General features: G+C 41.2%; 2 protein-coding genes across 3 annotated transcripts in view; one reads left to right on the top strand and one right to left on the bottom strand.

Moving 5' to 3' along the window:
* The window catches only part of MCHR1 (melanin concentrating hormone receptor 1), a 77,356-nt gene extending 67,410 nt beyond the window's left edge, over positions 1-9,946 (top strand). Inside the window, exons 3-4 of the transcript XR_016441829.1 lie at positions 8,921-9,041; positions 9,789-9,946. The gene's annotated coding sequence lies outside the window, so the exon portion shown is untranslated. The remainder of the gene's footprint in view (positions 1-8,920; positions 9,042-9,788) is intronic.
* The window catches only part of SLC25A17 (solute carrier family 25 member 17), a 46,160-nt gene that overhangs the window by 21,270 nt on the left and 11,957 nt on the right, over positions 1-12,933 (bottom strand). For both annotated transcript variants that reach the window (XM_090042965.1, XM_090042964.1), the window contains exons 2-3: positions 9,969-10,029; positions 3,063-3,129 (exon numbers count right to left, since the gene is read on the bottom strand). In XM_090042965.1, coding sequence (XP_089899091.1) covers positions 3,063-3,129; positions 9,969-10,029 — 128 coding nt within the window. The remainder of the gene's footprint in view (positions 1-3,062; positions 3,130-9,968; positions 10,030-12,933) is intronic.

Raw genomic sequence — 12,933 nt, 5'->3', positions numbered from 1 at the left:
ATTGATTTCAGAAGAAAATAGACACATAATCTGTCTATGCATTTGGGGAGGGGAGGGAAGCAAAACAAAAAAATCTTACTAGGCAACTTTCTAAATCTTAGGTACCTAAATATCAATTAACTAAAAATAATAAACCCACACTTCCTTTAAGAAATCAAGTAGCTTTAAATACAAAATGCATTTGGATCTGTAATTTTTTTATTAAGTGCTGAAGTGATGCAACTGTAATAGTCTATTCTAGGAAATATACAAGGCAAAAACTTTGTGGGCAATACCCCTCTTATTGGACTGGCTGTATGGTTGGGATAGACAAGCTTTCAGGCATCACAGTACCTAATTTGTAAAGAATTAAGTACCATGTGGTACTGAAACTTATCCATGTCTATCCCAACGTGCAGCTGGTCCATTAAAAGATGTCACCCACAAAAAAATCATGCTTCTAGTTTAACTGAAACATTTATGGCAGTTGTACTTAAAACCTGCTTTAACAGTCTTATATATTTTTCATTGAATTTCATTTTCTATCCAAATGTTTCTTGATATAAATCTCAAGAAAAGCTACTTAATAGAAAATTAACATTTAATTTATCATTTAACAAAATAAAAACTATTCAAATTAAAACTATGAATACATTTTAATATTCTACTTGTTTTTATGTCATTCTGTGTCTTACTGTAAACTCCTTTGAGCCTCGGTTGGGAAGGGCAGCATATAAATCTAATAAATAATTAAATGTATATTGAACTGAATAATTACTTAAATGTGTATTAATCTAAACACATGCTACTGGTTATCAAAATTGGTTGCTGAATCTATTCTAAAGGCTAATTTTAGCTGTAAATCAACACTTTAATGGCTATGCTAACAAGAATGACCTTTTTTGTTAAGACAAATGACATTTAATACTAATTTTAATTTTGTATTTTTTTTTTAATGTCAAGTCAAACTGCTCTAAAGTGTTTTGGAAACCTATCGTATAGATGAATATCATATATATTATTTAAGTTCAGCATTTTAGAGATAGATGATGGTCATGCTTTGAGAGTAACATTACATAGTATTTTTTTAATATTTATAGTTAGTGGGAATGCAAACAGCTGATCTTGTGTATTATATACAATGCCATTGCTCATTGAGACTATTTTCAACTAATAGCAGATCACACTAAGCACAGTAATTCTGAATTCTATTTCTAGTTCAAAAGTATGCAGTCATCTGCTCACTTTCATAGGCAACAAGGAACTCTAAGTGAGGCATGTTATAAAGTATAAGGCTGACATGAAAGATTCAGACTTAAACATTTATCATACAGCTGGTGTAACATCCCCCCACATTTAATTAGGAAAGTACAAAATGTTATAAAAAGTTAGGTGCTAGAGTTATAGGCTTCTCTAATTAACGGACTATAAACGACTGCTGGAGACATAGAAGATGAAGAAAAGCTTAATCTTTATAAACACACAATCTCTATTCTCTTTTACTTCCAGAAAAGGGATGCATCTGATATGAACTACATATACCTCAATTTAAAATAAACCCTTCCAGCATCCACAACAATAAGAGAAACTTGATGATCTTTCAAAAGGAAACTCTCAAAATGCAAAAGACAAAACAAAGATGAGAAAAATTGGTTTATTTTAATGGTTCAAGTTACCTGAACCATCAGGCCTAATCTACTTCAGCAAGAGCAACTAGATGTAAACTCCTGCCCTGGATTTTATCCACATGTTGAATCAGACCTACCTACACTACACCAGGGGATCACTGTTTCCAAGGTCACTTGGGAAGGCCAAAAGCAGTGGGTAGGGGTATAACAATGGGGCAAAGTATTAAGATGAGCTCATTTTCCTGGCGCAGACAAGAACCTAAGAAGTATGAATTAGCAAAATCCATTTTTAAAAAGTTCCACTACTGCAGATATTTATGAAAATGAAAGGTGCCATTGCTAACACCTGCAGGAAGCTTATGAACTTGCACTTGTGGCTTTTCTCGTTATTTCAGTCACCCATCTTTCCAAAATTATGCTGCTTTTTCTCCAGGGTTCTTTAAAGGCCTTCAGCTGAATCAATAAAAAATTCCCTTTGCCAGAAACTTGCATTTTCTCTTTTTTCTGTAAGAGTAGGAAATTTGGCCCCTGAACAACTTTCAGTTTAAGGCATGATGGGGTCTAATCCCCAGTCCCAAAACTGTGTGTACTACCGTGCACATGTGGCATGGCAGGACACGCAATTTTAGGATTGGGGGTTAGATCCAAAATTGGGCCTTACTTGCTGGTGCAGGGGGAACCTGACCTCCCTCTGCATCAGCAAGATGAAACCAATAAGCTGAATGTCATTTGGGGCCAGGATCCAAACCAGTCCCCCACCTCAGCCAACACTCAGCTCAGCCCACAGGGAGCTATAAATCCATGTGTGCTGTTCAGGTGGGCAGCACACAATTTTGACACGTTCTGGTACATGGGGAGTTGCCAGAGCCCAATGCACCAGGAGCTGTATAAACCCCATGTGCTGACCAGTTGGGCATCACACATGGTTTTATAGCTCCCTGCACACCAGGACCTGTCAAAAACCCTGTGTTGCCCAGCTGTAGCCCATGGGGTTTTGACAGGTTCTGGCCACACATTTAAGACATGAGACACAAATTTATTCCACATTGTATGTACAATAACTTCATGGCTCATTTACTACATTTTCACACCCTAAGCTGAGTTCCGTATGTGGTCAGTTACTATTTAAAGCATTATTAATGTGTTAGTCACATCTTAAACATTACACACAACAGGGGCCTCTGATTTTTGCATTCTTTCAAATCCAACTATTACTTCCTCAAGCACCATTCTTACTGATGTGTTATTTATTTTAACAGTTGACTTCCTCTACGTTCCTTACAAATTAAATCAGAATTAAAGTGGCTTTATTTAGGTCTAATGTTACTCAATTCTGAATTTAAAGTGCCTGCAAAGTGGCTGAGTGAGGTTTGCTAATCCACTTTGAAGTTAGTTCAGTAACTCTCCTGAGAGCTCCCACATAGACATGCCTTAAAAGTTAACATCTGTACTTACAGGCCTTCTTCTTTGATTATTTCCAGTAAGACTGCAGGTGTTGTCTTGGATTTGCGTTTCTCATCAACTGGAAGACAAGAGACTAACTTTTAGACAAATTTTCTCCCAACTTACTGGCTGGCTCTTTTGACCTGCTATTTAAGAGTGCTTGTTTTATTGGTTCTCTCACCTATAAGACTAACACAAGTACACTGGACTACTGCACCCTAACTGTTGTTAAGTTCTGACTTGAAAATTGAACCAAGAACTGGAGGTTGGGACCACCTCTGACAAGTGGTTAGATCTGGCCTCAACTCACTGCTCTCCATACCACAGTCTATGCTTGCCAGAACAGTGTCCCTAATAACTCTGCCTCTTACATTCATCTTAAAGGTCCCCCTTCCCTGGGTTAGAACTACTCCCTGCCATCCCCTGGGCCTTTATTTATTTATTTATTTTTAAGATTTGAAGGTTGCAGCACCGCATGGCATCAACCATACATTTCTGAAGCACTGCCCAGTGATCACATCCTGGTTCTTAATAAAGCTTTAGCTGCAGTTTCAAATACCTGCTGGTTCTGTGGCTTCCAGTTAGGATGGTCAAAGTCTACTTTCACCACAGACACGAGACTGAATGACTTCAAAGTACAATCTCTGGGATTCATGAATTCAGGGGCCACCACCTTCTAGAAATCCTAGCTAGACTGCATGATTCTCCCCAAACATATCGTATTTACTAGACTATAAAGCAACCCTGAATATAAGATCACCCCCTAACTTAAGATTCTATATATAGAAAATGTATAAGTTTAATATCATTTTCCAGGTATAGAAACCAATTATTGGAGGTTTGCCTTAAATTTGTCACTCTCCTACTGCTACAGCAGGGAAAATAAATCTGGAGGGGCCCTTTCCCCTCCTCACTGTCAAGACCCTGCTCTCCCTGAGCACATGGAAGTGAGGAACACATTTGAAAAAGAACTGACCTTGAAAGTAACACAGGTGTAGCAATGTGCATATAGTGGCTACAGACTAAAATCATCCAAAATAGATGCATATTACCTTTTTTGAAACTACTGCAAGTTTTATCACAGGTACACTGTAAAAACATTTTTAAGAAGCACATCTGTATCTACCCATATATAGTACAAATCATGCATGATACTGGTCCAAAGCCAAAAGGCTCATGATTTACCATACACAGGTTTCCCTCACTTTATATGGGTTCTGTATGTGCAAATTCTCTCTTATGCAATGACCTTTTTTATACCAAAAATTAATTATATGAGAAATAAATTCACCCTTATGCGATCGGTGTGGTGGAAGCCTGAAGCCAGTTGCTTTATGAGGTGCATTGTGGGAATGACATGCACCAAAACATAGTCTCCTGTGTGAATCTGTGCTCCTCGCTCGTTGCCTGCAACACATCTGCAACACATTTTTCTATAGTTGCCATCCCCATTATGATAGTGCCCTGTGCTTGTGTGTACTGTCTGCTGTTGGCAAGTACCAAAATTGTCTCGTAAAATTGGCAGAAATGGATCTGGGGGTCAGTAGAGTCAAGGTCTTGGAACGCAGCTGTTGCAGTGCACCTTTGGGTGCCTGCCACATTAAAGGCTGGAGCAGGCAGCCGGCAGGTCCCCAATTAAGGCAGCCATTTTCAAACAAAGGTAAGCCAGATAGAGTTAGCAGTTAGCAACTTGTAGCCGAGAGAGCAATAGCATCTGGCTCCCCTACTGCTCGTGAAACATCCTGGAGGTAAGGGCAGGAGCTACGGGAATGGCAGGAGATTCTTGGTCCTGGGCATGACCTGAAACTGCACCCTGCTGGGGAAGGGAGGCCTGGTGAGCCTGCCCATGGCAGGGCAGCCCCCAGGAACTACCAGGACCATTCACCTCCCCAGTGAAAGACAGGTGGGGTGCCTCAATAACCCCAGACCCCACAACACTGTGGGTAAGCGGGCTCAGCATGGTTATGGCCACTTGAGCCCCAGGAGGTGTAAGACCCAGATGCCCCAGACAGGGTCAGTTGTGTTGCCGCAGAGAGGGGCCAGTAGTGCAGCCCACGTAGAATAGGGTGAATCCTCACAGCCTGAAGGACTGTGCATTAGGAGGTGCTGAGTAGGGCTGAAGGGATGGCTTGAAGGGCAGCACGTAGGCCAACCCTGTAACAGTTAAATGTGTGTACATTTGTTGTGTGTTTTGGTATATAAAATAACCCAGTGAATTAGCTGGCCACTACCCAGATGAGGGCTGCGGGAGAGGTCCAACAGGCTGCATGTTGCCAGTCAAGGAATGAGTCTGATAAGCGCCACAGCCTAAGAGAGCCACTCCAAAAAAAGGAGAAGGGCAGAGTGAAGGGGGCACAGTATCATGCAGCAAGCAAGAGGCCCAGTGAGAGAGGGTTAGTATGAGTGTGTGTATGCAAGAGGTCTGAGAGAGGCCTATGTTTGGTTTGGCTTCAGGCTGGTAGTACATTAACATCTGGATGCCATCTGCAACGCATGGGCTATGGTGGAGGGGTGGTACAGAGTCATGGATAGCACCCCTTGGCATCGAGGCATGGAATGGGCAGACTCCTGCATTTTACCAGCAGTTACAAAAGCAGCAAAGTAATGGCAGGCAAGACTGGGCAGATTGCCCTATGCAGATAGGTGGGCTTGAGACCCAGCCTCTAGCATGCCCCCTCTCACGGTATCCCCATTTGTTACATTGTAAAGTGGGTTCCCTGTATGAAAATTCAAATTATGCATCATTTTCCAGGAACACATGTAGTTCATTGGGCTGGACCCCAGCAGAGTCAGCAGCATTTCAAGCTATGGTGACCCTACAGCTCAGCAGTGCTCAGCCTGTGTACACTCCAGATACCCCCCCTCTCCACAAAGGATCCATGTGCTAATTAGCCCCCACGCATGACTGGAACTAGAAGTTCTTTCCGTGAGTCGTGGAACTTGCCAAAAAATTATATGCAGATGAGGCAGAGCGCAACCCGGTCCAGTTCCACCTCATGGAGGGCTGGGCCATATTAATCGTTGGCAACAGGCTGACGGGAAGACAGGGATTCCGGATGAATTATTCGGGGCCCCATTTGGTGATATTTACCAGACACTTAAGGCTGGTGAAGAAACAGGAATAATTGAAGTGGGAAAGAAAGGTGCAACTCAACTGTGGGAGTGAAGAGGAAGTCAAAATGTATGCAAAGTAGTGGCTCACCATAACTTGAAAGAGTTGGTGTTGAGGGGGACTGCACTCAGTGGGCATTAACATATATTTTAGTCAGATGGGCTGCACTAATCTATCCTTGTTAAATTCCCGTCAGCTTGTTTGCCCTAAATGGGCCATGTATTTTATAGCCATGCTCAGTGCTGGCTGGATTTAAGCAACTTCATAGTTACTTTCCATTACTGAGCTCATGCTGATTTTGGCAGCAGTTCAAATATAGGCAGTGTATTTAATGAGGTTTCTTTGTAAGACAAGGGGCTCTTTTCCCCATGCTGATCACGAGAAAAAAAACTCATATTAGAGTAAATATAGTACACTGGTGATGGTATGGCTTTTAACAGCAATGGCTGGGAAGAACACCTGGGAAGCTGTACTGAAAAGGCTTAAGAAGGCACACCTAAGTGTTAAAATGTCCAACTATAAAATATGGGTAGCCAAGCCATAACATCTAGGTCACTGGGGGAGACAAGTGCAACAAATGCACCCCAATGCCTTAAAGGTACAAGCTATTCCTGATTGGCCAATACCCCAAACTAAAAAGCAGATCTAGTCCTTTAGCGCAATTGTTAGTTACTATAGGACAGGAATCAGCAACCTACAACCCATGGGTCAGAACCAGCCCATGAAACCATTGTGTTTGGGCCCTAGAGCCAGGGGGCTTCTGCAACATTTCAGCACTCAGGGCTTTGCCCAGATAAAGAAGAGAAGTGGCGATGACAACAGAGAAATGCTAAGGCAGCAGCATTTTAAGGGTGGGGGAGGGAAGAGGAGCAAGTGGCGGGCTTGGGCTGCAGCTGCGGCTGCGGCTGCGGCATCCCAGCTAGGAACTCCCTTAATGTGGCCCTCTCCCATTCTGCAAAATATTACCAACGCCTGCTATGGGAGGTTTGTAAAAAGTTTCAGTAAGACTATTTTTTACATATGTCACTGATAGCAGTGACAAACAGGACAGTAAATTTGGACAGAAGCCTGCAAAAGAGCTTTGAAGAGATCAAGGATGCCTTGTCAAAAGTGCCTGTCATGACTTGTCCAGGATCATGTTTCAAGAATTTGATATGGAAATTATTCATATCAACAACAGGAGGGAGCATATAACAGCTAATGTATTATGCCATTAAGATTTAGTTATGACTTGGTAATAACTTTGGAGACTAACTTCTTCATCATCACTTTCTCAGATGGAGGGTGTCATGTATATCTCTGCATTCAGTATTTTTGGAGGATGTTAATTATCAATAATGAGTACATTATTCCACAGGTATTCCCCTGAATAGGCTTTACTACTGTCATGTTTAGTCTCTATTTACAGAGAATGTTAGCCTATATTCAGTTTTATGCTATTTATGTTTGCATGAACCATGGCATTTGGTATGAATGTACTTACATATTTTTGTAGTATGATGCAGCCCCAAAAATGGTCAATGGGACAAGGTGACAGGGCCTAATAGCTGTCTGAGTGCTGATCCCCCAGGATAGTCACAAGACTAAGTGTTTACCTGAAGAGGTGTTAACTTCAAACAAGGGCTAGCTATATCGTCTCAGCTTACCCAATGGATAGGGTGAATTTCAAAATTAATTTTCATGTTGAAAGGCTTATCTCTCTTCTTCCTGAGTACATAATGGCTAAGGGAAATCTGGTTAAAGGTCAATAACAAAGTTTGCTGTCCTCCCCAAGTAAAATTTTGATTTAGGAAACATGTCTAGCTTGTCAGACAAATCCGTATGAGGAAAGGAAATCATCTTCACAATATACATGCTCACAAGCAACTGAATAGAGAAATAAAGTAGGGGAAAATACTGTTAAGGTATTTGAGAGAGGTTTTTCCAAAGACAAACTTTGTCTTCACCTTCTCCCTCAGATGCCATCTTGAACCCCAAGTTCAACCAAGGGCAACCTCCTACAATGCACCAAACTTGCTTGACAAAGACATGTGGGAGGTTGTTCTCAGCAGTCGTTTCACAGCTCTGGAAGTCCTTCTCACCTCAAAGCCCAAGTCTAGACATCTTCCAGAAGCACTGTGTGACCTTCCTATCTGGGCAGGTGTTTAGCAAGCAAAGCTAGGCTAGGGTATTGTTTAAGGCATGGGTGTTCAGCTGGTATCCCACAGACTGCATGCAACCCATGAGGGTTTAATGCAAGGCCCCTCAACTCCTACCAGCTGCCAATCCTGTTATCATTCCACCAGCTGCAGCCAGGGTCTCTAGCCTTCCCCTCCCTCTCACAGCTTTACTTCCTGCTCCCATCCCAGGGGGTGAAAGATGCAGCCCATGGCAAGGTACACTGAGGGACCTGAGGTGGGAGCCCACCTGTGTGCATGGTGTGGGGGTGTGGAGGGAGGGACTGCCCATATGTGCAGGGCAGTAGTGGGGAAAGGGGTGAGGCCTGGGGGCCCAAGGCTCACAGCAGTGTTGCCCCTAGAGTGCGTAGCCTGCGCATGGTCCCAGCCACTTAGAAATTGGACAGCCCTTATTTAGGAGGTTGCTGTTTTATTTTGATACTCTACTTGCTTTTATAAGTGTTTTTATTCTCTTGTTTGTTCTTTTGTTTTATGTAAGTTATTTTGTTCGCTTATTGGAAGGTGTCCTGAGCTTTTATTGGCAAGGGCAGCATATAAATCTAATAAATACTAGATGAATAAAAAGAACCCCCTGTTCTTAGGTTGTTTATCTAGTTCACCTGCTGGGGAGAGCTAGTGAGATCTGACAAGAGCTGGCAGGACTGCCAGCTGAAGAAAACTATTGAAGAAACCTCTGGAGCGGATTCTAGTTAAAAAAACAGGGTAAGATTTTTCTGTTCTATTTCTCTTGTTTAATTTCTGCCTCCAAGCCTACCAGTTACGTTTCCTGTTTGATCCATCTTTCTTGCATATCCTTTTTCTGTTTTTATATACCTTACTGACTGTCTGCAGGGTGAGTAACTCCAGAGCAACTGATCATTACAGGCATTCATTTCTAGAGACGACAGACTTTATATTTCATTTCTTTCACATAATTTCTGGGGGAACAATCACTGGGATTGCGAGAACAGTGTTCCTTCAACTACACTATCAGAACTGGTCCAGTAGCAGTCCACTCTGCACCCAAGGATAGGCAGCCAGAATGTTGCAGAGGTGGGCTGGAGCTTTCTAGGGTGACTCCCTTACCTCTCTACCCTGAGGATTGTGGCAGCCACCCTCGGGGGTTTTTTTGAGAAGGGCAGCATAAAAATAAGTAAATTGTAATGCATATTTAATAAATTAAATTCATAAACACAGGATACTTAGACTTCCAATTTCCCTCCTACACCCTTCTTTTAAAATTCCCTTGCAATACAAATCCATAAGCAATTATTATGACAGTGGTCTCACAATGTTGCACCCACAGTTTAGCCAGAGAACCAATTCCTATGCAGGTACACCCTGCTCGAATCTCAGCCTTTGCCTCCTCTTTCAGTTTGAGAACACCATTTAAGAGGTATACTTGGTTACTTAGCTCTGGACTAAAGACTTGTTAAATCAATTAAGAGTTATTTAATATTGTTCCAACAGGAAACTGCCTCACCTGGAAGAATATTGCCAATAAAGAAAAAGGAAAAAAACTAAAGACCCTACTTTATGCAGAGGAATTCCTCATGCAACTACTCCCAGGAGTGCCCAAACAATGGAGATAGAAACAGAACCAGGAAAGCTCAAAAGGGCAATGAATGGCATTGTAGCTTAGATACTTACCTTGAAGACGCAGTCTAGCTGTATCCAAAGGAAAAAAGACAGTCATTGCAGTCGCACTGCCCTGAAAAATGACATGGCTCAGTTACATGGTATAGCATATTTTCATATATCTGTCTAGAGCAGTGGTTTTCAACTTTTCATTTGCAGACCCCTAAACAATTCCGAATGGAGGTGCAAACTCCTTTGAATGGTAAGTGTGGGTATTCACATACTTCTGATTGATCACAGTCATCTTTCACAGACCCCTCAGACATAGTCTGCAGACCCCCAGGAGTCCATGGACCACAGATTGAAAACCACTAGTCTAGAGTAAGTTGCCTCGTGCCCTTATACATTTATCAATAGAAATACTCCAAAGAATCCAGAAGAAAACTGGATTCATAGTGAACCTTTGTACTCTACAACTTGAATTCTAACCTAGAAATCAAAATCTGCTAAATAAAGTCAAGGATAATTTATATACAAGAAATAAAGAGGAAAATAAATGGATACCAGTATTAATCAGAATACCAGTATTAATCGGAAACATTCAGTTATGACTGATTTCAACTGTGAATAAATCAAAATAGAAAAATGAAGTTACTGTAAAACTGTTCCCTTTGGTTTTTCCAAGTCTGATGTCACTGAATAGACAGAGCCTGATGCTTATATTTCTTTATACGCATGCCTATTTCAAGGCAATGCAGGAAAAAGTGATGTTGGAATTATGTGATGCTCTTGCCTCCCAGTTACTATTAAACCAGTACTGTAGAGTACAGTACAATGAACTGCAATGCTCTGAGAAATGCTGCCTCTAAGATAAGAAACAATATTCTCATTCTTATAAAAAGAACAAACAAAATAATTATAAGTATTATAATTAGTATTATTTTTATTATAATAAAAATAAATGGTAAATTCTGCAAGAGGCAGTCCCTGTGCTTGAACAAATTCCTATTATATGCTGCCTCCCTAAGACTCACCAGATCATATGAATCAGATACAAGAGATAAAAATTCTGGCCTGAATGTTTTATCTGCCAAATATTCAGTCATTTCCATCTCCTTTTGTCCCAATACAGAGCAATTATCTTGCTATTCTCAATGGGAACAAAACAGTTGCTTGCACATGCTTAACAGCTAGTAAACCACTGTTCCTAATATGCTGCAATACTGACTTTAGGGCAGCAGCCTTGAAATTGATGACCACTAGTTTCACCAACTATTAGAGAGCTGAACAGAGTATAATTACACTGCAAGTTAGAGAGTGGAAAGATGTTATGCAAGAAATATATATAATTACACATCCACACATATATTTGTGCATAAGATATAATATGTGTGCGCGCGCGCACACGCACACACACACACACACGCATATCAGTTATACTGTAAACAGTAGACAAAAATTGTGACTGGTTGCGTTATGTAGCGAAGTAAATGTGTACATTGTGTTATGTAGTGTTATGTACATTGTGTTATGTAGTGAAGCAGATGATGCGCTTTTCATATATGTCCATAGACAGTTGGCTGTAGTTAGTTAAATAAAAATTGTATATTTAGACAGAACAAGTAAAGCATACATGGTGGTCTCTAGCATAAAAGAGAAATTGTTAGGTAGTTTTTAAATTGCTTAAATAACTATGTACAAGTTTTAGCTAAGCTTTTAAAATCTGTAAGACAAACATCCAAGTTTTTTGTAAACGTTGTTGGGGTGGAGAGGCATTTTAAGTGATAGCAAAAGGATGATGTCTGTATCTTCAGTGCTGCTGTGTGTGCTTTGATATGCTTTGCTATACTAAAGGAATGCAGACAAGGAGAAGGATTATAACAGAGTGAAACTCAAGGTCTTTGGTTAAAGTAATGACATAGCTGTTAATGGTGCTGTAACAAGCAGCTCCAGCTCAAACTGGCTGAGACAGGACTCATGGGGAATAAACAGCCACTGCTTCAGACAGGAAGAGACATTTTAGGATTGGGAAGAAGGGGAAGGAGGGAGGAGAATAATGTAAACTGAATTAAGCCAAAAGAGCTCATTGCCAGTACTGGCTCTGACATTTGTTGACTAACCAGCATGTCTGCTATACGAACTCTCAGCCCTATCACAATTTTCAGATCAATTCTTATGATAGCTTGTTGTGTGGGTACAGCCATCATTAACATTATAGCAAGCCAAGGAAACTATATATTTGCCATTTATTGTATATTAAGGGGTAGACATATGAACAGCCATATAACAGCTATTAGGCTTTTTTCATCTAAAATACTGGCTTGGGCTCACAAACACCAACACCATGGCAAGGTCATTTTGCTGTATACCAGCCAACTACCCTGCTAAAAAGACCCTGATCCCTTGCTGAAGGACTATTATGGAAAAACCAGGCCAGAGGAAAAAGATATCACTTTACACCTGTTCAATAGAGACTTTTAGTTTGCCAACTAAAAATCTCCAAAGATTCTGTGAGAGCTGAACCCACTACTGCCCCCACAGCTCCCAATATCAACCCAGCTGAACACTCCATGCCCACAGAGCAAGGCTTGCTCCAAGACCAAACCCAGAGGTAGCTCTGTGGGACAGTGATATTCAAACTGCAGTCCTGAGCTCTTCAACTTATCAGCGGGAGCTTAGGAAAACTTAAGTCTGTTTTTGGGGGTTGGAATGTTCTGTTTTTAACTGCATGCACTGTGTCTTCAATGTAAGAGAAAGAACAGAAAATACCATCATTTTTTCTTTTACTCTGGAGTGGGTTAGCCATGGTTTGCCTAGGGCTGTATATGCATTGCTGCTCTTTGATCAACACTGACTACTTAGTCCTACTTAGTTAGCAGCCTTTTAGAAGAAATCATATGAGTTCAGGTGGTACCAGGAACAGGACTAAAACAGCATAAAGACTGTCTGTCCTGAGTTTCAATTACACTTGCTGGGACTCAGGCTGCTGACAGACATTCAATTAAAGGCACAATGGGATCTGATCTGTGATCCCAAG

Source organism: Crocodylus siamensis, chromosome 4 (assembly GCF_052110815.1).
Source record: "Crocodylus siamensis isolate JL-2025a chromosome 4, ASM5211081v1, whole genome shotgun sequence".
NCBI lineage: Eukaryota > Metazoa > Chordata > Crocodylia > Crocodylidae > Crocodylus > Crocodylus siamensis.
Note: the sequence above shows the minus strand (reverse complement) of the source record. Positions and strands in the feature narration are given on the sequence as shown.